Raw genomic sequence first — 25,236 nt, forward strand, 5'->3', positions numbered from 1 at the left:
TTCGTCATTATTTTATGTCCAGGAGCAGACAGAATATACAATTTCTTATCTTGCATTTTTCAACATCATTTAATTTCTTCAAAAACATCATTTTTACGGCTGTATAATAGCCTCTAATGTGAGCATACCGTAATTTATTTAACTGTGTCCCAATTATTGGAGTAGTTTAAGTTGTTTTCAGTTTTCACAGCTGGGTTTTTAACGTCTGCAACACTTCTTACATAGAAGGATATGCCTGGTCAGCTTATAACGTTCGGGAATTAATAATACTTCACTAGAGAATATCTGCAAATGACTTTTATTTCTCAACTAATTTACTATCTAGAAATATGGAAATCTCTATACGGAAAGCTAGTGTCTAGCTTTTATCTCTGTCTATCCCCCCACACCCACAGATACACTAAGCTACTGTAAATTTATATTTATATACTTAGTAATGGCATCTCCTTAACATAAACATTATTTAACTTGGACAATTAAATGATCCCTGCAGAGTGCTAAAAGTTGGGTAAATGACGTGTGCATTATTATTTATTTTGGATTTTGCCAAGAATCAAGTATCAGGAAGACTCTCCCAAGGGTTGAGCTGAGCTGGATGGGTCAGAACTGGACACATAGACACGGAACAGATGCCTTCTCTCCAGCATCAGGAAAGGAAAGAGGCTAGGAGAGCAGAGGGCAATCTCGGAGATGCGTCAGCCATCCAGGTGGCCACAGCACAGGGCGTGTGAAGGAGAGAAGACAGAAAAGTGATTGTGCTGGTAGTGAGGGTCAGATATGAAGGGCCTAAAACTAGGCCCTCGGTGTGGACTTTACTCCGAGACACAGTGGGGAGCAGTTCAAGGTTTTGAGCACTGAGGTGAGAAAGTGAGTTTTGCATGTGACGAATTAATCTGCCTAGCAGAGCATGAAATGGATCGGAGCAGAGAAATGCTGGGAGGAAAGACTCTGGGGGGCAGAGCAGCAAGTAGAAAAGGAACTACTGCTCCCTGGGCTCCGACTAGGGGCCGGATGCTGTGCACGCATTTCATGTAAATTCTCTCATTTTATCTCCTGCCCTTAGCGATGGGGAAACTGAGACTTGCTGAAGGTCGTGGGGCCGGAAGTTATGAAGCAGTAGTTAACCCTAATACGAAGTGCAGGCTCCTTTGACTGCACCAGGGGTGGGGTGAGGTGGGCTGGACCAGACAGTCAGGAGAGAGGGGAATCACGTGGGTTAATTATCATGGAAGCGAAATCCCGGGAACTTGGCAACTTGTCAGAAAGGAAGGTGGCAAAAAAGGGGGTTCAGAATGCTGCTGGAGTATGGGGGACAGAAGGTTATGAGGTTGGTGATGCCATTGGCATCGGTAGAGGAGGAGCCCTTTGACGGTGAAGATGAGGAATTGGGGGTTAGAGGTTCAGAATTAGAAGCACAGGCAGACCACCCTTGACGAGGTGTCCAGAAAGCCCAGGGGAAAGGTCTGCACCTTCAGGTAGCATTAATAGATATCAGACATTTAGTTCTCATTTAGGCAGATTACAAGTATATTGGAATGCAGCCTAAGTACAGTTTAATATAAATTCAGATACATTCTAACTTTACAATAAAGAGGAATACTCTCTTTTAAATTCTTTGGTGGGTCATAAGGTCCCAGAGCCTGAAGGAGCCAGGTTTCAACCTCCTTCCTGTTCTAAAACCTTAAGTCTTCTTGCCCTGTGTTCTCTGGAGCCTTCTAAGCAGTCAAGACAATGAATTCTTTGTTTTTAACCTGCCCAAGAACATCTAGGTGACTCTGCCAGCAGAGTTCATTCTACCCACAGACCCATGAGTTCCAGTCCAGGGGAATGTTCCCCCCACCCCTGCATCCAAATACTACAAGGCCAGAAGCCCCTGACTCTTTTTTCCCTTTTCCAGTGCCAAGGACAGTGTCCCCAGAAGGCCAAAATGAATCTGGAACTTGAGAATTGCTTTGGGCTGCTGGGTGGGAGGACACGGGAAGCGTAAAGACCTGATGAGCTAGCGTAGGCTACACAACTTGGTTATTGTTCCTTTAGAAGTCATTGGAGGGGTAGAAAAGATGGGCTACCAATATATAGACATCTTGCCTTCAATATTTTGTCCATCATGATTTAAAAAAAAAAAATCCGGGCTTCCCTGGTGGCGCAGTGGTTGAGAGTCCGCCTGCCGACGCAGGGGACACGGGTTCGTGCCCCAGTCCGGGAAGATCCCACATGCCGCGGAGCGGCTGGGCCCGTGAGCCATGGCCGCTGAGCCTGCACGTCCGGAGCCTGTGCTCCGCAATGGGAGAGGCCATAGCAGGGAGAGGCCCGCGTATCGCAAAAAAAAAAAAAAAAAAAAAAATCCACGATCCATTTATTTATTTATTTTTTCTAACTTGGAGGTAAACCAAACACACTAGTTCCCCTGGAAGAACCGAAAAAAAATGTTTTTTCCCAATGATTCCTGTTTGGTTCTGGGTTTTCACTCATCTGCCGATGACCCTGGCCTCATTAATAGGCACATTGCTGGAACGGGCTTTGATAGGCTGCCACAGAACAAAGATAACGTCGAGGGCAGAGGGAGAGAGTGTGCACACGGGGCCAGAGGGGTGGGCTTGCTCTTCTCTTGCAGAACCAAAGTACATAACAAGCATTTACTTAACAAAAGACCCAACAGCCAAACACTGGCAAAATCCCAAAGCGACTGACTATACGTGAAGCATGAAAAATGTTTCCAGTCACGTGAGACATTTCAAGCATAGAAAGCAAACCATACATAATGGAAAACATTTGAAAACATAAAAATGAAGCCATTAGTTTTCAACCAAAGGAGTAGGAAAGGCTTTTTCTCACCACTGGCTGTAAGTGAGTGGTGTGCTGTCAACGGTGCGTGGCACGTAGTAAGGGACAAAGAAGCGTCAGCTCCTTTCTCCCTTGATAACTCATCTTCTGGGAGACAGTGTGGGCTCCTACTCATTCGGGTGCCTACAGAATGGAATAGACATTCATTCCTTCATCCTGTGGGGTTTTGGCGCTCCTACTGTGTATTAGATGCTCTGAGAGACACAGAGAAGAAATGATGCTGTCCCAGTTTCTAAGCGATTGAATGACCACACCACACATGGCAGACAGCAGGAGAGAAGACCCAAGGCTTTCTGGACCAGCAGCCTTCTCGAGGGAAGGGCTAGTGTCTTACCCATCTTTATAGAACAATACCTGGACGAGGGGTGGAGCTCTGTGGGTGATGAACAAATGAATGAGTCAGTGAATGGATGAATGTGCCCTAAGTAAGAGGTCGGCCCACAGGTATGCTCCATGCTGGGTACTTCCTACAGAATGGGTCATTCTGGGTAGAACTCCCCAAGAGAGTTTCAGAGAAGATGGGGTTCTGAGATGAGCGCTGCATGGCTTTGGAAGAAGAAAGATATATACTCACCTGTGTGCTCACCCACTTTCTAACCCTCCTCCCATCTACCAAGCTTCGTATGTGTAAATCGTGTGTCTGTTTCTAGACTTTACTTTCCCAACACTTGCATAGCACTTACTTTGGGCCAGCCTCTAAGTGATATAAAAATATCATCCTCATAAAAGTCTTTGAGGATAACTGTTATTATTCCTGCTTGCAGATGGGGAAACTGAGGCACGGAGCCGTGAAGGTCACATGGCTAGTAAGTGGTAGATCTGGAATTCAAGCCCAGATCGTCTGACCCCCAGGCTCAGCGTTTCTCACCACCAGGCTCTGCTGCCCTCGTTTGTCAAGTGGAACCAGGGACTCGGCTGCGTTTGGGTGCGAGTCTGCTCTTTTGATCTGGATAAGACTCAGAGCACGTGAAAGGGTGTTGCCTCTGATATGTTCGGGTTCATCCTCTCTGCTAATTCTTTCTCCTCTGCATAGAAATACAGGCAAGTCTTAAGGACTTTAGGAAAAGAAAAGTCCCCCTCACTCCACGTTCCATCCTAAGTGTCTCTCCGTTTCCCTCCTCTTCACTAGAGTCAGGCCACCTGAAAGCAGAGTGTCAAAGAGTGACTTTTATTTCCTTACCTCCTATTCATTCCTAGGAGCTCAGTGAGGTCGACTTCCACTCAAGGAGCCCATGCCGAGGTCGCGGGGACCTCCTAGTTGTGAACCTAGTGAGCTCCGTGTGGAAGAGACCATGCCAGTCTTGTGAATTGCAGTGTTCCCTGTGGCTGGCACAACGCCTGGCACACAGTCGGTGCTCGGCAATCCTTTGCTGACTGTTTTCTGACATGAGGTCTTATTTGATCTCAGTATCATTAGCCATCATTGAAACCTTTCTTCCTTTCCCTCCTGGGATGGCCCTCATGCCGGATTTTGCCCGCCCTTCTTAGGCACCCATTCTCATTCTTCTTCTCTTCCTCTTCTCATCCCTTAAATATTGATGTTCAAATTCTGTCCTTCACCTTTGTCTCTTCTCACTTTTATGAGAAGTGCCATAAGGGACATCTCCAGTTAGATGTCTGTTAAATGCTTAACAAACTGACCTTAGCATCCTCTCTTCTCCTACAAGACCTGCCCTTCACATCCTTTCTCCCATCCCCCTCCAAAAAATGAATAAAAATAAAACTGAATGCAAACAGAGGAGCAACACTCTCTGCTTCTTCTTTTACTCTGTATCTGGGTCAATGACATCATCATTTTCCCCCTTATCTAAGCCAGAGACCTGGGGGTCATCAGTGATGTATCTCCTTCATCTCTCATATTTAGCTAGTCACCAATTCCTATCAATTCTACTGCTTTTCTTTCCCTAAGTTGAAAGAGAACTTAGCTGGTTATACCAAGTACTTCCTTGCTTCCAAACAATCACTAGGATTTATCACGTGGCTCTAAGTCAGCGTGTTACACTAATAATTGGGAAGAGAAAGATATCCTACAGGATTGTGTAGAATATGTCGTCTCCCTGCTGTTCCTCAAATATGCTAAGCAGATTCCTGCCTGAGTGCTTTTGCTTCTCTTATTCCCTCTTCCTGGAATGCCTTTCCCTCAGATATCCACCTGTCTGTCCCCTCACTTCCTCAGGTATCTGCTGAAGTGTCACTTTGTTAAGATCATTTCTAACCTCCCTCTGTTAATTAGCAACTCCCCCACTTCTGCCCCATTACATTTCATCTCTGTCACCTACTTTATTTTTCTTTCTAGCATTTATCACCACCTGTCATTGTGTGATACGTATGCATATATGGAAATCGTTTGTCTCTCTCCCTGGAAAGTACCTTTCATTGAAGCCAGGGACCCAGTTTTGTTGTTGAACATAGCTGCTGCTTGGTAAACATGCAATGAATGAATAAATCAGTATAAGCTGACCCCAGAGAGGGAATTTCTGTTGATGAATTGTTTTTAAGTGGAGGGTATGATATACTTTTAGTTTCCTTACAGAGGCCCTTTTATTGGCAAGATCTTTATTTGAATGAGATTTAACCATTTGCCAAAGAAGCCTGGGTCACAGGAAGCCTCCAAAAACAAGCCAGGGGAGCCACAGAGGAAGGCATAAGGGGAAAGAGAGGTCCTCCAAGTCCACTCACTCACTACTGATCACTACCGAGTATCCCCTTACCAGGGAGAGACCCACAGTGGGGGATGGGAGGTTGACCACACAGAGGAGGCGGCTCTGTGTCTCATGCCCGGGACTCCCAGCCTTGTGGGAGGCGTACAACCTCCCTTGATTTATGTTACCTGCTTGATTTATGATCATTCAGCACTCCTCAGAAATGGCCCCAGGATGTAGTATTAGTGTTTTAGTAATGTGCCCATTGTTTTTGAATTGTGCTCCGTCTCTTGAGCTAAAGACAGGCTGGCATATCGCAAAAATGGGGCTGAGTATCACAGCTGCTAGAGAAGAATCATCTGGTCTACCCCCAGACCTCCAGGCAGGAAAGGTACGATTATCCCCATTTCAGAAAGTAGAGGAACCCTGCAATTATAGGACTTACCTAAAGTAATAGAACTAGTAGCAGGGGTCAAAGACCAGATCTCCTGTTGCCCAGGGCAGTGCGCACCCACTATTCCATGGTCCTTACTACTCCAAACCACCCTTTTTTTTTTTCTGTCACACTGCCTGTTCCTGCCACCCCATGCACATGGGCTTTGGAAAACCTCTCTGCTTATATGTGGCAAGAGGCAAGCACACACTTCTTAGGCCCTTCATTATCATACTTCTAAATTAGAAAACAAAATTTGCCTGGATTGCAAATTTAAAGACTTGGGGAAGGGCCAGGGAGGGGGAGAAGTTATTTGTCTTGGGTTTCCCATGTTGTTTGTAATGACCAGTGTGCCCTGAGACTGCTAAATACACATTAGATGATACCAGTAACGCCCACTGGGTGCCCTGTGTTTGTTCCTCTGCCTTGCAGCCTGCCAGTGAACATAAATGATCGCTGGTATTTGTGGTGGTACTTTACAGTTTACAAAGGGCTGTTGTCACAGATGTCAGTTGGTCAGTGACTCCAAGAGACTGCAGAGCAAAGTGTCTAAAAGCCCGGGTTTTGGAGTCTCCTACTTGCAAGCTGCCTGACTTGGGGCAAGTTACTTATTATCTCATCGATAAAAGGAGCGTTATAAACTCATCAATTTGTTGGGAAGATTAAATGTGATAAGGTATAGGAAGTGCTTAGGACATGCCTGACACATGAAAAATGCTGGCTGTATTGTTATCATTCTTGTTTCAGATATGACTTGTATAAGATCATTTTTAACCAATTTATTGAAAAGGCTGCATCTACAACTTTTATTCTCACTACCATCTTTTTAGCCCCATTCTGTCTGATCTCCCGTTCTTAGTTGACATCTGTAGGAGATCCCACAGTTTCTTTGGGTAACCTTCAGGTATTAGTAAACTTGCATTTGTAGATATTAACATTTGAGTCGGATCTAGTATCAGAATGTCGGTCTTGTACCTGGTTTAAATCTTCTCCCTTCCCCAGTGCATGGGCTTGACCCCCTCCTGGAAACGTGCAGTAAGAAAGAAGGTCTGTTCTGCTCCTTCTTCAGCATTGTTCCACCTGCCCCCCTTGAGCTCTACTACTACTGCTTCCTCTAGGGTTGGGGTGGGGCGGGGGGGTGGGAGTCGAGAGAACGATGGGTAAAAGGCCCACAGGGTCTTGTTTGCCTGGTGGCGTTGCTGTCTGTTGGTGCCCTGCATGCAGCAAGGCCCAAGTGCTGATCTGTCTCTTGCAGGGCACCTTTGTGATTCCTTTGGAAAAGCTTCTCAGTGACTGACCACACCTCATCGTCTCCTGATGTGGGCAGTGCACCTTCCAGCTGACCTGGTCCCACTCCTTCCTCAGCCCCCAGTTTTGGTGCTACCCCTCATAGGACTCTGTTGCAGTCATCACACCCTACCAGGTGAAGCTCTTGGGTCGCGTCTTTTCTAGGAACCTTTAGTCTTCGTTGGCCTCCGCTTGGCCCGTGGAGAAAGCACAGGATCGTTCCCCAGCCAGACTCTGGATGTGTAGCTTTGTCTTTGCTTTCACGGGCAACTCTAACCGGCTTCTCGCCTCATCTTTTCGGGCCACACGTAGGTACCATGCCCTGTGTCTTCTAAACTCTAGGGTACCTGTGTGCCGCTCTCCAAATGGTTCTCTCAAGGGCCCTTTTCTTGGCTCGAGGAGGTGGTGCTGGGAGTGGGGAAGCTATCGTGGGAGGAAGGGAAACACGCAGCCCCCTGCTGACTCTCTTCTAAGAACCCGCCCTCTTCAGCCTCTGCCCCCAGTCTCCTTCTGTGTGTAAACTGAAGGTGGAGAGTGCACTGCAAGCTGCAAAACCCTCGTAGCAAGTTCTGCCCAATGTCTTACCCTTCTCTTTAGAAAATGCTGGGCTTCCCCGGTGGCGCAGTGGTTGAGGGTCCGCCTGCCGATGCAGGGGACGCGGGTTCGTGCCCCGGTCCGGGAAGATCCCGCGTGCCGCGGAGCGGCTGGGCCCGTGAGCCATGGCCGCTGAGCCTGCGCGTCCGGAGCCTGTGCTCCGCCACGGGAGAGGCCACAGCAGTGAGAGGCCCGCGTACCGCACAAAAAAGAAAAAAAACCCGAAAAAACAGAAAGTACTGTCCAATATATGCACTACCAAATGTAAAATAGATAGCCAGTGGGAAGCAGCCACATCGCACAGGGAGACCAGCTCGGTCTTTTGCATCCACCTAGAGGGGTGGGATAGGGACGGTGGGAGGGAGACGCAAGAGGGAGGGGATATGGGGATATACGTATGCATATGGCTGGTTCACTTCGTTATACAGCAGAAACTAACACCATTGTAAAGCAATTATACTCCAGTAAAGATGTTAAATAAATAAATGCTGTGTTGCCAACACAGCAAATTCAAAAAAAAAAAAAGTGCTGTCCATTGAAATATAATGCAAACCGTAATCCAAGTTAAAATGTTCTACTAGCCCCGTTAACTGTGTAAAAAGAAACAATAACACTAATTTTAATCACATATTTTATCTACTGTAGTATATCCAAAATACTGTCACATCAGCATGTAACCAGTGTACAGATTATTCCGATATTTCGTGAAAACTCATACCGTCTTGGACAGCTGGTGTGTATTTTACATGTACGTGTCTCAGCCCAGGTGCTTGATGACGATTTCAGGTCCTCAGCACCCACGTGTAGTAGCCCTGGCTGCCGTATGGCCCACACAGCTGGAGAATATGGAGGGAGCAGGGGGCTCGCCATCCATTGTTCTCTGCCCCATTGTTGTTCTCTCTGTATTGTTCTTAGGCCTCAGAACTAAGAGTTTGGTGTGACCTGTACACTGCATCCCAGCCAACACGGGGAGAACTGGGCCTCAGATGCAGGTCTTCTGACATCAAGTTCAGTGTGTTGTTTATCTCTACACCATCGTGTCATTCAGACAGAAATTGCTGTGCTTGTTCCTGGGAACCTCATTAGTGGAAGGGACATTTGAGGGTGAGAAGATTGCTATAGGGACATGCGTGTGAGCCGTCTGAGGTTCTCGGGTATCTGCAAGGTGCCTAGCCCCTAAAGCATGGGATCTAGTCAGAGAGAGGGTACTGAGGGGCCCCGCACACCTCCCTGATGGCATCACATGCGGAAAGAATAACAGCGGAGGGCAGCGACATCTTAGAGCCGCACTCCTGTGCTGGCCTGAGCTGGAGCTGCCAGGTAAAGGAAGCACTGCCCTCCGATGGCAAGTATTTCCACAGTCCATACTGTTGGCCAAAGAGCAGCTTGGCAAGTCTTTTGCTTTCACTGTTAAAAAGACTAAAGAAACTACTTAGTGGCAGTGTGCCTTTAAGAAGGGGGTACTCATGAGAAGGAATCTGTGGCCAGGCCTGAGATCAACGTCTCCTATCAGTTCGGTGTGCCTCATTATTTGTACTTAGAACTTTAAAAAGCAGTAAAGCTCACATCTCCCAGAGAACTCAACGTTTCATTGTTAAAGGAATTCATTCTCATTGTAGGAAAGAACAAACAAAACCCCAAATATCACAACCCAGAAAGGCTCCCTGTTAGCATCTGGGGTACTTCTCCCTTGCGTCTCCCACGTGGGTGTACATGCATGGATGCACGTATGTACACCCGCAGCCTAGGGGTTGTATGGAATAGATAGGCTTGTGCATTATTTTTCATTTAATATTCTGTTATGAACTTTTCCCTGGTCATTGACATTCTCCACGAGAGCAATTTTAACAGCTGAATAATATTCCATTACATTTTACTGAATGTTAAATTCTCTTCTGGGGTTTGAAGCGGCACGGAATCGAATGGAAAGGGCATGGGCAGAGGGAGGCCGTTTCCCAGGCCTGCCTCTGACTGGCTGTGTGACTTTGATCGACTGAAATTCCATTGTCTCCATAGCTAAGTCTACAAAATGAGAGAAATAGTATCTTCCTTATAGAGCCATTGCGAGGCTTCACAGGCGTGTCCCGTGTAAATTGCCCAGCCCAGCGCCTTGCGCATAGTAGATGCACAATAAATGCTCATTCCTATTTCTCTTCCTCTTCCCCAGGCCTTTCAAATTCTTTGCAATCAACCGATTCTCAGGCGCCTGCAGCATGTTTCTGGAAAGCATAGTGCTCTCTAGGGTGCCCATGTGTCTTAAAGCTCCTATCTTCTCATTGCTTTGTGGAGACTCTCTGGGGACACATTCTTGCCACCCCGATTTCTGTCCTCTGCACTCAGAGCAGCTGTCAGTGACACGTGATCTAGAGGAGGAGAGTTGGGAGCTTCTCTAGGGTGGAATAGCGACTGTATTGGTTTAGCTCGTCGTTCCCGGCAGGGAGACCCTCGAGGACAGAGAACTGGGCACCCAGTGGGTCTACTCGCGTGTATCTGGTTGGCTGCGCTGTAGTTTCCTTCTCATCATTCCTGTCTGCGGTTTCTGATGTTGGCTCAGCAGTGTGGCAGCAGGGAGAAGGGAGTCATTCTTGAGGGTTTTTTTTGTTTGGGACTCTGCCTCTCAGTTCTGGGTTTTTTCCCCATTCTTTCTTCTCTCCAGGCACTTGCTTTAGCTGCTGACCTAGCTTTCTTTCATCAGGCGGGTACAAATTTTGCAATTTGCCTTCCCTTGTCTTGACAATGGATGTGATTTGTATATGCTGTATCACATAATGTCCCTATTTATGGCAGCTCTCTAATCCGGAGGTAGGGTTGAAGAGCAGGAAGCGTCAAGCCCGTCTTCTGACCCAGAAACCACTTCTCATTTCTACAGCAACTGCCTTCCCCCACGATCTCTTCCTGACTTGTGGGGACAGCACAGGAAGGTCTGTTGGGATCGTGATCTGTAGGGTTTCACATGTGCTCATTAAACTTTATGGTAAGGAGCCCCCATGTTGCATGGCTCTGTGCGATCTGAAACCTAACCTATGTTGATGTTTTCTTTGTGTACACAGAAAAACAAAAGCAAAAAATTACGTTGAATTGTTAAGCAATAATTAATGCTGGCTTTTAAAAATAAGGTTGGAGGAGAGAGAAGTTGGCTTCAAGTCACAATGACGTTTGAGTACTGGAGTGGGTTGAGTTGGGTAAGCGCATCCTCTTCACTGTGCTTTAGTCCATGGTGCATACAGTTTTAGTAATCATCACAGGGTGGGATGGTGATCTCACTTAGCAGACATTTATTGAGCACCTGCTTTTGCCGGGCAACGCGCTGGGGACTGGGAAGGCAAAATAAACCAGACACGACCACAGCCCTGAACAAGCTCACATTTGCTGGAGGAAGGGAGACATAAATAATTACAGTAAGACGTGGTAAGTGCTGGAGGAGTGATTATCAGCCAAGTGCTACAGGAGCCTGGAGCACTGGACGCCCGTGTCGGCTAAAGCACCTTAGAAGCCTCCCAGACATTTACTCTTTAGGGAAATTTTAAGGATGATGAGAAGCTTGCCTGGTGGAACATGTGGGCAGCCATGTTGGCAGAGAGCACAGCGCCATCAAGGAAAGGGAGGAAAGTGCCAAGCCTTTCAGAGAACTGCAGTGTTTTCATGACTGGAACACGGGGCTCTTGGAGAAAGATGGAGGCACGGGGATGGGCAGAGGGCACTTTCTTATGGAAACCCAAGAACTATTTTGTTTTCACATAAAAATGGTTTCTTAAATACAACTACATCACGATGCTGAACCAACCTATACTCTGGAAGAAAGCCCTAGGCAAAACCTTTTAATCGTATATACAAAGAAGACATCAACATAGGTTCCTACTCCAGATTCGTGCGCTACTTCTCTGTTTCACTGTTAACTAGTTAGATCACTGAAAAGTTATGTCTTGCCCCATGCCTCTTCCTTTTAGATCAGTACAGTGCTCAATGCTAGAGCCCAGGTTTCAAGCAGCCTCTATGGCCCCCGGCACCTCTGCTGTTAGCTGCCATGGCCTCTAGCTGTTTTGGGTCCCCCAAGGATAAGAAGCATCACCACTCCAGGGTGGATGCATCCCAATATTAACAAATAGATGCATAAAGCCTTCACCTCAGCCTCTCCTGGTACCCGAGAGAGGTACAAGAACAGACCCCAGAAACCTGTTCCCTCTGGGTACCAAATCCTTAATTAGGGGCTAACCCCAACATGGTGCTTAGCTCTTGTGTGCTCTTGCACAGCACGTGTGAGAGGTGTGGTGTATGAAAAAAGAGAACAGCTTTAATTTAAGTGTCCTCCACTTCTATTTACATTTGTATAGCTCTAGCTTTGTGCCAGGTACTATTCTAAGCAGTTTATACATAATAACTTATTTAATCCTCTCAATAACCCTTTGAAGTAGGCACTGTTATAACCTCCCGTTATAGATGTGGAAACTGAGATCCAGAGAGAGGGACTAACGTGCTCAAGTTCACGCAGCCAGTACATGGCAGAGCCAGGATCTGAATCAGGGCAGCCTGATTCCAAGAATCCGTGCTTGCATCCGCGTCAGTTGAATCTCTGTGTGGTTACCCAGAATCAAGCCCCACTTCCTTCAGAGATGGTTGCTGTGCAGTAATTGGTTCCTGGAATATTCCTTCCCCTGTGAATCAGTCTGTCCTGAGTTGACCCCACGGCTAACATGTTCATTGCCCAACTATCTCTCTCCACTTCTTCCCTTCCAGACCGATCCCTTGGGGCAAAAGCACTGAGTTCTGTCCTCACCACCTTGCTCTGCCCTCCAATTCTTGTGACCTTGAACCCCAGAGGGACTGATTAATTTGTGAATGCATGTCCAGCTACCAGGGCAGCTGACACTCTTCCATCCTTGTAGCCAAGGCAGTGCTCATATCAGGCAGAGGTGCCCCGCGTGGCCAGCAGAAGAGGACCATGACCTTGTTGGTTTCGCCATACTCTTCACGCTGGACCACTGTATTAACAGTGTCTGCCCTCCCCATCTCCTGTCTTTACTGACACAGCAAGGTCTAACCCATACTTATCCCGACCATCTCTGTTTTTTTAATGAGAAGAAAATCCCAGCCCTCATCAGTTTTTTTGTACTGAGTTCTTTAAAGAGCAAATAGAAAGAAATTCAGAGCCCATATATATTTTCCTTCTCTGAATGGTGTTTATTTAAATGCAGATATCCTGGTTTCCTATGTAGAGTTGCAAGCAATACCTTTCAATTTAAATGTTAATAGGAGTGTAAACTTCAAAATAAAAATTTTTCCACGAGGGAGAACGGCTTTTTTCTGCTTCTGTTTAATGGTTCTCCTGGTTTTCTTCCTCCTCTGTCCTCATCATCCACCCCCTTCTGCCCACTCCTTTCCACTGCACTGAGCTAAATTCTTTTTCTAGAAAGTTTAGAATGCACCTTTCTCATTTCGAACATTAGAATGTCAAACATTACGGTCGTGGAATACAGATATTAGACTCAAACCCAACACAATTCATGAGAAGATTTTTCTTGATCTCAGCCTTTGCCTGCCCAACTCACTATTCCAAGTTCTTTCCAAGGGGATTATTCTTAGGCTGACCCTGCATAATATTTTTCCATGGCTTCAGATAGTTGAGTTAGGTTTTCTTTTTCCTTTCCTTCCCCCCGCCACCTCCTTCCCTCCCTCCTTGCCTCCTTCCTTCTTTCTACAAAAAGGCGGGGAAAGAAATAACAGCTGACCCTTGAACAACAGTTTTGAACTACATGGGTCCACTTATTCGTGGGTGTTTTTCAAGAGTACATACTACAGTAGCACAACATGCGTGGTTAACTAAATCCATGGATGCAGAACCGTGGATTCAGAGAAGCTAAGTGTACAGAGGGCCAACGATAAGTTATACGTGGATTTTCCACTGTGCGGGGCGTCGGTGCCCCAACTCCCCTCTTTGTTCAAGGGTTATTAACTGTACAAGCTGTGTAAATTCCTGGGTGCAAAGTACTGCTGTGAGCACAGTGAGCAATCACAAAGAGCAAAAAAGGCAGATTCTTACTCCTAAAGAAATGAAATTGACACATGGGCTAATGCAGGTGGGCAGGAATGGGGCCATCTATATGTGGGTCATTCCATAGGCAGAGTGGCCTTTGGGATTTTCTCAAACGCAAATAAAAAACAACAAAGATTTAAAGATAATCAAAATAATACCTAATGCCTTAAATCCAAATATGGTGACTATAATAACCTTTCTAAAGACATCGTGAACCAAATTTTGTGTGTGAATGTGATATCTGGCTTCATCTTCTTTTATTTTTTTATTTTTGTTCTCCTTCATTTCCTTGTTGATTATTTTTATCCTGTTATACTGTGTGCATTTTGTAAGACTCCTAAATCTTTTGGAACAAGATAGGACTGTTAATCCATAAATTAGAATTGATTTTATAATATTAATTTCAGTGATTTTGATTCCATTATTATAAGGTATTATTTTTGTTCTTCAGAGAGTTCTTTTCAATAGTATCCTGTTTGTATTTCATGGAGGCAAACTGTGTTTCTTCTCTTGTCTCTTGGGGATATTAATAATTTTTAAATTTATTTTATACAATTTTGTATAAAAATTTTTTATACAATTCTTAAAGATTACTTTCCATTTACAGTTATTATGAAATATTAGCTATATTCCCCATGTTGTACAGTACATCCTTGAGCTTATCTAACACCCAGTAGTTTGTTTCTCCCACCCTCACCCCTGTATTCCCCCTGCCATCCCCCCACTGGTAAGCACTAGTTTGTTCTCTGTATCTGTGAGTCTGCTTCTTTTTTGTTATATTCACTAGTTTGTTGTATTTTTTAGATTCCACATATAAGTGATGTCATACAGTATTTGTCTTTCTCTGTCTGGCTTGTTTCACTTAGCATAATGCCCTCCAAGTCCATCCATGTTGCTGCAAATGGCAAAATTTTGTTATTTTTTTATAGAATACTGAGTAGTATTCCATTGTGTGTGTGTGTATAAATATATATATCGCATTTTCTTTATTCATCTGTTGATGGACATTTAGGTTGCTTCCATATCTTGACAATTGTAAGTAATGCTGCTCTGAACACTGGGGTGCACGTATCTTTTCAAATTAGTGTTTTTGTTCTTTTCGGATATATACCCAGGAGTGGAATTGCTGGGTCATAGGGTAGTTCTAGTTTTAGTTTTTTGAGAACCCTCCATACTGTTTTCCACAGTGGCTGCACAAATTTGCATTGCCGCCAACAGTGCACAAGGGTTCCCTTTTCTCCACATCCTCACCAACATTTGTTATTTGTGGTCTTTTTGACGATGGCCATTCTGACAGGTATGAGGTGGTATCTCATTGTGGTTTTGATTTGCATTTCCCAGTAATAGTTTTTAATTATTGTTTCTTTTCCCTGCAGTTTGTTTCCTCAAGCTCTTCTCACAGCTTATAGCTTTTCTCAGGTATTTGGGGCTGCCTGGAAGCCCTGAGTCGGGGGTGGGCTTGCCGATGGGAGGCTTCACTGTAGATGGTTGGAGTGGCTGCTTATGCCTCCCTCACAACACACAGTGGCAATGTGTCTAGATATTTTCTCTTGTGCTGGTTATCACCAGAAAGGTCTCTCCCAGCTTCCAGGCTATAGGGCAAAGGCAGGGCAGTCTGCTTCTGAGAGCCAGGCAGAAGAGGCCTGGGGTCTCAAGGGTAAGCCTTCAACATTCTGTATGTGCACAGACACTTGCTCTGTGCATAATGACCCTCAGCTGTGCCGGCCAGCCCTCACCTGAGCTTGTCAACCCCCAGTCCTAAGTATGCCCACTCCACCCTGGGGGGTGGGGGAAAGGGGGTAGCCCCAGAGGTGTAGAGTGGGTGAGGGGAGCTAGGGTTCTAGTTCCAGCTCAAACAACTTGTACCAAATCCTTGTTTTATCTCCCTCCCCTCTGCTTAACTTCCTGATGCCAGTTCCTGAGCCTTTTGGGGATTTGGCAGGATGGTTTTCAGCTTCCCCCCTGCTGGCTCTCGCCTTAGCTCTTTAGTTCTGCTGAGGCAATTATACTGTCTCTCAGCTTTACGGTTTCCAATCTTCTGTTGCCGCTGTCTCCTTTCCTAGTTTCCCCTTCTGTGTGAATTTCTGTCTTAAAAAAAAAAAAAATCTTGTAACTATAATCCTGGCTTAATTTGGGAGGAAGAAATACTAGATACATTAATTACATTTTAACTTTACTTTCCCACACAACTCAATAACCCAGCTCACTCCTTTTTTTAGTTCACGGGTTTGAGACTGTTAATAAATTATTTAACTTCTTTAAATCCTGCAAAATAGGAATATTTCTTGTCCTACCTACCTTATAAGTTGTTGCTACAGCTGCCCTGAGTTACCACGTGGGTCTGAGGGCAAAATAACCAGCCGTACTTGCATGGCTCTAGCAAAATCAGGCTCAAAGGGTGATGGGGAATATCCTCCCAAGTCAGTGAAAATACTCAGACCTGACCTCTGGTTTTCATCCTTCTTTCCAGATCAGCAACTTAACGTGAGCCTCAGCTTTTGTTGACCAAGCCTTTGGGAGACAGTAGAGTGTACCTAGTCTGTCTTGGAGGCACAGCCCTCCCTGACCTGGGACACAGATGACTATTATCTGTCTCAGGACTTTTGGAAGAGGAATTATTCTCTCCATTTCCCTTCCTGCCTTTTGCTCTGTTTTCTTCTAAGTAAAGCACTTTGTTTTCGTCCACCAACAGCAATACGCTTCCCTCTTTTAATGATTTGCATTTCTCTTTTCCTGCCCAGCCCGCTTTTCCATCCCTGGCCCAAGTACACACACCTTACAGGACCCCGTCTCCATTCAGTCCCCCAGGCAGTACCTTTGCTCCCACGGGTCTGCACAGCCCAGGGGCCGGTACCGGCCAAGTGCAGCAGGAAGGGGCTCTGGGGCTTCAGCAGGTTTGTCCTCTCTAGTGCTGGCAGAGGGGCCGAGATTTTTCCTGGAAACCCTCCAGTTACTGAAAAGGGAACCATTGGTTTCACAGGGGTATAGAAGAAAAATTTCCTGACCTGTTTAAGGGGATATAAATCTCCTTTAGACCGAAAATACCCTGACCTCTCTTTTCCCATTCCCATCACCTGCTTGCCCTTGACTACAGTGGAGAGTGGAGGGAGCCCCCAGAGCAAAGAGTAATGGATGTGACTGCTACCTGGCTGCGGCGGGCACTCCGGGTCGGCATGGGTGGGGAGGACTAAGGAGAACTCAGTAAAGCAGGAACGGGCTGTCTGTGGATTTCTGCCTCTGTGACAGGGCCCTGTCAGGTCCCCCCACCTCCTTGGGGAGGCTCTGCTGCTGTTCTCCTTCCCACCCACCCCCACCCCCCAACCAGCTTCCTCCCTGGAGGGCGGGGAGGCGGCTGCCAGTGTCTGATCTTCAGTGTCAGGACAAGGCACGTGGACCACATCTGTCTCCAGCGTGAGGGCGGCGGCAGGGAGGGCAGGAGGCCTCAAGCCAAACTGTGCCAGGGATCCTCTGTTTGCTCTGCACTGGAGTGAGAGAGAGGCAGAGAGGGGACGTGATGCCTGTGAGGTGCTCCCCACGGAAACCTGGGTGTTCGTTTCCCGGGGATGAGAAGAGACCGTCCGTGCTTGCTTGGATGCGGGGGGTTGGGCGGGGGGGGGGGGGATTGATGTAGTTTGCTGTCCGGTCCTCAGCGTCACACACACACATTCCTCCCTCCCTTCCTCCAAGAGAAGGGAATGCCCAGGGGATCTCCAGGCTGCTCTGAAATCCCCGCCTCCCACCCCTTAGGGCAGAGGCCCAGACAAACGGCTCCTGTTGGGAGCCCTGTTGTGGTGTGTTACCCAGGAGGGCGGTAAGAAGGCCGGGTTCCAGGGGAGGCGGGTGGGGGGGGGGGGAGAGGCACCGGAGGGCGGGGCTGGAACTGGGAGGAAGCCAAGCCGAGCCAGTTGCTGAATGAGGCTGACATGGCAGCAGCTCTGCCCTCTCCCTTCTGCTAAAAATACCACCTTTCCAGACGGCCCTCCTCCCCTCTGTGCCTACGCCAGGCTTTGTCTGGCGGGTCAGTGGGGCGCGGAGCGGAGAAGGGCCTGATCTGGAAAACCGGGTTGACCTGAGGAGGCCTCCTCGGGGGTACAGTCCGAGAGCAGGAAGCATGGTGCCCACCCTGCGGCCTCACGTGCAAGGGGAGCTGAGACCCTGGGGGCCGGGCTGGAGAAGGAGGAAAGCGTTGCCACCGGCAGCTTCATGCTCACTCCTGACCTCCTGGGAGACCAGCAAACCCTGGAGGGAAGGGAGGGAGTCCTTGGCAGGTGCAGCCAGACTGCCAGGACCTGACCCAGCCCAGCTCTAACGGTCCATTTGTCTGGTTCTCCCTGCCCGGAGAGGTGACTAATGCTGGATTATGACTGGGGAGCCGCACAGATCTGGGCTTGCCGCCCTGTCCTACCACTCACTGTATGGCTTTCAGCAACTTGCTGCATTTTTCAGATAGGGATAAAGACAGTACATATCTTAGAAGGTTGAGAGAGAAGCCTTGGAAAGAACGGTGCTGTGCCTGGCGCAAAGGAGATGTAAAAGAAATGACAGCTACGATGAGGATCTCTCCCTGTGCGTATGGACCACGCGGCCCCAGCATGTGTTTGCACGCGAGGAGACAGTCACCACTGGAGGCTCTGTCCTCTGCAGAGGAAGCTTGGTTGTACCAACCTGTCTGTAAAGGGCAGGTGGCCTCCCTGCCCCCTCGCCCGGGGCCGGGGTGCACTGGACCCTGAGTTCCGGGCTCTGATGCTAACTGTTGTCTGCCTGCTTCCCCGCAGACCTGCGTAGGATGACGGCCGGCTTCATGGGCATGGCGGTGGCCATCATCCTCTTCGGCTGGATCATCGGCGTGCTGGGCTGCTGCTGGGACCGAGGCCTTATGCAGTATGTGGCAGGGCTTCTCTTCCTCATGGGAGGTAAGAATTGGGGGCTGCGGGATGGGGGGGGTCCTGGTTACTGGGATTCTGAGAGAATGGCTGGTGGGCGTGTGGACGAAGGCCCAGGCTCGGCGGGGCCCTTTCATTCCCTCATTCAGCGAACATGTTTTGAGCTCCTCTTAGCCACTCTCCACTGCTGGTCCTTGCACTCGGGCGTCTGCCCGCCTGGTGTGGGAAAGACTGTGGCGATGGCGTTGAACGAGGTGTCAGATCTGGGGCAAGTGAGAACCCACGTAATACTCGGGCGTTTTATGCACATACTATACATACTATACTTTGGGGTGGGCGGCAGGTGCTATCTGGGCAGCTTCCCCTTCAAAAGCGTACCTTTACCCTTGATTTATGGGTCTTAATGCCGCTCCATTTCCAAACGAGGCTCTAAAGGTGGTAAGACGGGGCTAGACCTTCGTCACATGTCTCCCTTACCCTCTATTACTGTCAGGGCCATAGAACCGGTCGCACCCTTATAAAGGGCTGTATATGAGCAGAACTGTGTAGCTATGAGGGAATAGGTTCCAGTCCACGGGAAGTAAAGGTTAATCCACTATCCACACGTGCCTCTTTTCTCCCTGAAGAGCTGAAATGTGCTTTTTGGTCTCCTGGTTTGAGTCTCAGTCTGAAGCCAAAGCTAACCGTCGGTATGCCCATCACGGTACACTCCTCGGGGAGAAGTGGGTGGATGACTTGCATGGAGTTAGGAAGAGGGGGAATTGGGCTTGGACAGAGGGAGTTAGAAATATGTGTGGGGAAAAAGGACAGTGAGTCCCATGCGTGGAAACCACCATCAGGTAGATGGTAGATACCACGTGAATGGCCCAACTCAGGGCCTCAGCAGGGGCAGGCGGTGGAGGGGTGGGTCTGGCTGGAGAAAGGAGGCGGCTGTCCTTCTAGGTGGACGGAGAGATCTGGGGTTCAGTGAGTGAGCTGTGGGTTGGGAGAGGAGGAGGAGAGTTGCAGGACTCCACCTCGTGCCTGACCGCTTATCCTTGTTCCCCCAAAGCACAGACACCCTGTGCCTCCCAGATCCTCTGCCATCAGGGTCAGCTGCCCCTGCCCAGCACTGCCTTCCTGTGGGTCCCACAGCGGCACTTAGGGCAGAGGCTGGGGAAGGAGGGGCACGGTGGCTCCTTCACCCCTCCTTCCGGTCTCCCGCTGAGACGGGGGCCCCCCAAACCAGCCGCACCACCTTTTCTGCACCCGGGTGTCCTCCTCACTGAAGCGAGGGTCACACTTGGCCCGGGATTTCCATACTTGGTGTTAGCAGCATGGAGTCTTTTGTTTCCACCTTCCAGTCAGAATCTTCCGTGGACCCCAAAAAGTGAAAAGATAAAAGTGGAGTGGCTCTGTTTGTAGTGAATGTTCTCTCTAAGACTCTTGTGGTTGTACAAAGATGGGCTCCAGTAAAACGGGGCTTTTCTAAGGCTCTAGAGAGGGCTCCCAGGGATCCAAGAAAAGCTGAGCAAACAGGCCTCGGCCAGAGCAGAAATCCAGGAGCCCTGGGAGCCGATACTCTTTCATCTCTGCCTTTTCCGAGGCGATCGTCATCCCCTGCACGTTCCCCTCTCCAGGCCGGCACTTGGCTCACATCCTGCCCAGGTGCTAAGTAAGCCTTCCAACTCTGACAGCTTCCAGAGAAAGAGTGATGGGCCCACTGATCCTTCCAGGCCGGGCCACACATCATTGTGACTTGAAGGCGGGGGGGGGGGGGGGTCCCTGAGACACTTCCCACTCACCTGAGACCCTGGGTAGGAACTCTCCCAGAAGAGGGTGTGGGGCAGACAGTGGGGGGCAGGAGGGTGCCTGGAAGCCCTGTCCCCCATTTGCTAAGGTACCGCCCAGGAGCCCTAGGGCTCTGGGGATGCTGGGAAAGCCCTTGGGCTGGACTGGGGACCTGAGGCCCCTGCCCACAGGGAATGAGTGAGGGTGTTGCTTCCCTTCTGCCTGGTTAGTGGTTCTTAATCACCACACAGTCGAGTCACCTGCAGAACTTTTAAAAGTACTGATGCTAGGGCCTCACCCCAGACCAATCCAAGCCGAACTTCTGGGGATGACGCTCAGTAAGTGGTGAGAGTTGGGGGAATAGATGACCTTTAAATTTCCCTCCAGCTCTGAAATGTCAGTTGGGCAAGACCTCTCGTGATTTGTTTTCTTCCTTCCCCCGATGCCCCACAGCCGCCCCGTTTTATGACTACCTTAGGCAGCGTCAGACAGGGAAGTGCTGTCACAGGGCTTCGATTATTACTGTGGAGGCCTATCCGAGCCCTGATCACCGAGGGTCCCAGCTAAACCCACTTCCCCAGCACACGCACTCCCTTTCTTTTTTTTTTAATGGAAAAACCATAGTTCATAATAAAATGTTAGCGTCCAGAAGAACTCTGGGGAAGCTGCTGTCCTAAGAGCTGTTTCTTCCTAACGGAAGCATTGTCCTGGTCGGAGTGGGGCCATCTTATCCACCATGGGGCTTGTGTCCATAGGTAGAACTGTCCTCTCCCCAAAGAGGCTGGGGAGGAAAGTGGTATCCACACACCTCATGGGTACCGTCAGAGAGGCCCCAGTAGGAGAGGAAGAAGGACAAAGCCGCTAAGAGCTGACCCCTTGAACCCTGGTCTTTTGGGGAAGATAAAGCTCTAGGCCGGTGAAGGCACCCTCTTGCTTTTCAAATTAGTGCCCTTTCCAAGGAGGCCTGACACAGCTTCAGGGGGTCCCAATGCCCAGGGCAAGTGCAGCCTGCTGACCCCATGAGTGTGGTTTAGTTGGAGCCTGGGAGGAAGCAGACTCAGTGTAGAAGCTGTGCTCCCCCCATCCCCGCTCAGCACCGAGAGTTGCTGAGAGGTTGGGTGCCAAACCCCAAAATGAAGACTTGTCCTGTAGAACCCTGTGTGTCAAAGAGAGACATGTCAGCATCAACCCTTCCCAGAGCCCGACCGGTGCCTGCCCTCCAGGGCAGCCCCTCTAGGGCTGACCTTTGAAGGGCTTGGAGAGTCAGCTACCTGTGACAGGAACCTCCTGAGCACGGCAGAGCCGTCACTCAAACGGTAGATATTTGTGACCAAAAGGCCCCGCGGCCTTAGCTTTCACCCAGATTGGCATTTCAGGCACGCGTAACTGAGCACAGACTAGGGCCCAAGGGGTTAGACTGGGCAGCAAGTGAGAAAGGTGGTGGGCACCAACTGTCGCAGTGCTGGTCGGGTGTGGGTGTGGTGAGCAGCTGGAAAAGGAGGGGTTGGCAAGAGTAGAAAAGGTAAATTTAAAGTCAGGAGTCTGAAGATGGAATTGCAGTTGACTTCAGATGAACCGGCCGAGGCCGAAATACAAACAGAAGAGTTCTCTTCACAACCTCTTCTCTGTTCCCACACGAAAGGAGGTGGCCCACACTGGGTGCTTCTCTTCTCGATTTAACTATTTCCGGGGTTAAAGAGAGGGCACCCCACACCTCGTGAGATGACTAGCAACAAAGTGTTTAATTAACGCTCAGCCCAGAGGAGGCACTTAGTTAAGTATGGCAGCTCTGTGGGGCCAGGAGGCTGCGGGTGGTGAGTGGGATCCAGTTTCCCCTTTGGCGTGGCCTCCAGGGGAGAATCTAGTCCAGACTGGCGCAACGGCGTTTGGGTGCAACTGCTAGAAACAAGTGTCTGGATTCGTCATCAGTGAGATTCAGAAGCACAGGGACAGGCTGACACGGGGGGCGGGGCCGCGTGGCAGGGAGCACGTGACTCCTACGATTACTTGTAATTCACTCGCCGGGCGAACCTAGACCCACCTCATGGGCACAGATCCACAAGATGGGTGTGAACATCCAACACCCGTGCCCCGCCCCTCAGCACCCCCTCACATGTCCTCGTCCTCCCACTCTTGGGAGGACACCATCATCTCTGCCGTGAGCTTTCATCTAGGCTAATGCTGGAGCCTCCTATCTAGACTCTGGCACTGGGCAGTCAGCCCTTCACAGGGCAGTTGGCATAATATTTTTGAAACTAGAAATCAGATATTCACTTATCTACCAATGCTCAAAAAGCTTACACTTGAACTTAAAATCCAAACTCCTTACCCCTCTTTAGAAGCTATCTTAGTTAGCTTGGGCTGCTATAACAAAATACCAGACACTGGGCGGCTTATAAAGAACAGAAATTTATTTCTTGCTGTCCTGGAGTCTGGAAAGTCCAAGATCAAGGCACTGGCAGATTCGGTGTCTGGTGAGAACCTGCCTTCTGGGTCATAGATGTCATAGATGGTACCTTCTTGTGTGTTCTCATACGGTGGCAGGGCCAAGGGAACTCTCTGGGGCCTCTTTTATTTATTTTAAAGTTATTTATTTTTGGCTGTGTTGGGTCTTTGTTGCTGTGTGCAGGCTTTCTTTAGTTGCGGCGAGTGGGGGCTACTCTGTTGTGGTGCGCGGGCTTCTCATTGCGGTGGTTTCTCTTGTTGTGGAGCACAGGCTCTAGGCACGCGGGCTTTAGTAGTTGCAGCACGCAGGCTCAGTAGTTGTGGCACGTGGGCCTTAGAGCACGTGGGCTTCAGTAGTTGTGGCATGCAGGCTCAGTAGTTGTGGCTCGTGGGCTCTAGAGTGCAGGCTCAGTAGTTGTGGCTCACGGGTTTAGTTGCTCCGCGGCATGTGGGATCCTCCTGGACCAGGGCTTGAACCCGTGTCCCCTGCGTTGGCAGGCAGGTTCCTAACCACTGCATCACCAGGGAAGACCTGGGGCCTCTTTTATTAGGTCACTAATGCCATTCACGAGGGCACCACCCTCATGACCTAATCACCTCCCAAAGGCCCCTCCATTTAATACCAGCGTCTCGGGGGTTAGCATTTCAACATATGAATTTGGGAGCACGCAAACATTCAGTCCACGGTGGAAACCCTATGTAATCTGGCTCATTCTACCTCCCCCACCTCCTTTCCTATTCCTTCCACTATGCTCATGTCACTCCAGCCACACAGGCTGCCTCTCTCCCAGTACACATACGGTTTTACTTCAAGCCCGTGGAGTGGCCTGATAGCTTTGCCCACAGTGCTTTCCCCGCCAATACCTCGTGACGGGCTCCACATAGGATTCATATTCCAACTGAAAAGTCACCCCCTCGGAGAGGGCTTCCTCGACCACCCAATTTAACAAAGCTACCCAGTTGCTCTCTACATTTTAATTAATTTAATTTTCTGCAGCACACCCACCACTTTATGACATGTTTATTGTTGTTGTGTTTTGGTTGCTTTTTTTTTTTTTTTTTAAGCAGCTTAAAACAAACATTTGTTACCTCACAGTTTCCATGAATCAGAATTCCAGGCAGGCTTAACTGGGTTCTCTGCTCAGGGTCTCACAAAACTGCAGTCCAGGTATCATCCAGCACTGGGGTCTCGTCTGAGGCCAGGATCCTCTTCCAAGATCATGATGCCGTTGGCAGAATTCGTTCCCTGCAGCTGTAGGACTCAGGGAAGCTTGCTTACGCAAAGCCAGCAGGAGAAGAGGGTCTCTGACTTCTTCCATCTCTGACCTCCAGATTCTTTTTTTTAAATCGACTTTCTTTTTTGGAACAGTTTTAGGTTTACAGAAAAACGGAGCAGGTAGTACAGAGAATTCCCATATTACCCTTTGCCCTTGCACACAGTTTTCCCTATTATTAACATCTTACACTAGTACAGTACATTTATTGCAATTCATGAATAAATATTGGTACATTGTTATTAATTAGTGTCCGTAGTTATTTAGCTTCTAAGTTTTACCTGATATCCTTTTTCTGTTCCTGGACCATCCAGGATCCCCCGTTACATTTAGTTGTCATGTTTCCTCGGTCTCCTCTTTCTGTGACACTTTCTCAGACTTTCCTTGTTTTTAATGACCTTGACAGTTGAGTACTTGAAGAGTACTGGCCATCCATACTGTAGGATGCTCCTCTGTTGGAACTTGTCTGATGTTCTTCTCGGGATTAGACTGGGTTATGGGTTTGGAGAGGAAGATTACACAGGTAAGGGGCCATTTTCATCACGTCATTTCAAGGATACGTACTATCACCGTGACCTATGACTGTGGACATTACCCTTCATCCCCTGGCTGAAGGAGTATGTGTCAAGTTTCTCTACTGTAAAGTTACTCTTTTTGCCCCTGTTTCCGTACTGTCCTCTTTGGAAGGAAGTCACTAGGCACAGCCCACACCTAAGGAGTCGGGGGTTACGTTTCTCCTCCTTTAGGGTAGAGCAGCTACATAAATTATTTGGAATTCTTCTGCACAGGAGATTTGTCTCTTCTTCCCTGTTTATTAATTGATTCAATCATTTATTTATATCAGTGTGGACTCGTGAATGTTTATTTTATACTTCGGGTCATAATTCAATACTATATTTGTTGTCCAGTTCTGGCTTTGGCCACTGGGAGCTCTTTTGGTTGGCCCCTGTGCCCCTTTGGTGTACTCTTATCAATGTAGGGTTTTGCTTTTGCTTTTTTTGTGAGTACTTCCTTAGTTTGGGGCACTACAAGG

The 25,236-nt window shown here is 48.4% G+C and overlaps 1 protein-coding gene across 1 annotated transcript in view; it reads left to right on the forward strand.

Moving 5' to 3' along the window:
• Positions 1-25,236, forward strand: part of TMEM178B (transmembrane protein 178B) — a 362,017-nt gene that overhangs the window by 307,560 nt on the left and 29,221 nt on the right. The window contains exon 3 of the mRNA XM_029232921.1: positions 18,607-18,744. Within this exon, the coding sequence (XP_029088754.1) occupies positions 18,607-18,744 (138 nt within the window). The remainder of the gene's footprint in view (positions 1-18,606; positions 18,745-25,236) is intronic.

Source organism: Monodon monoceros, unplaced genomic scaffold (assembly GCF_005190385.1).
Source record: "Monodon monoceros isolate NGI ecotype Baffin Bay Population unplaced genomic scaffold, NGI_Narwhal_1 Super_Scaffold_2, whole genome shotgun sequence".
Lineage (NCBI taxonomy): Eukaryota > Metazoa > Chordata > Mammalia > Artiodactyla > Monodontidae > Monodon > Monodon monoceros.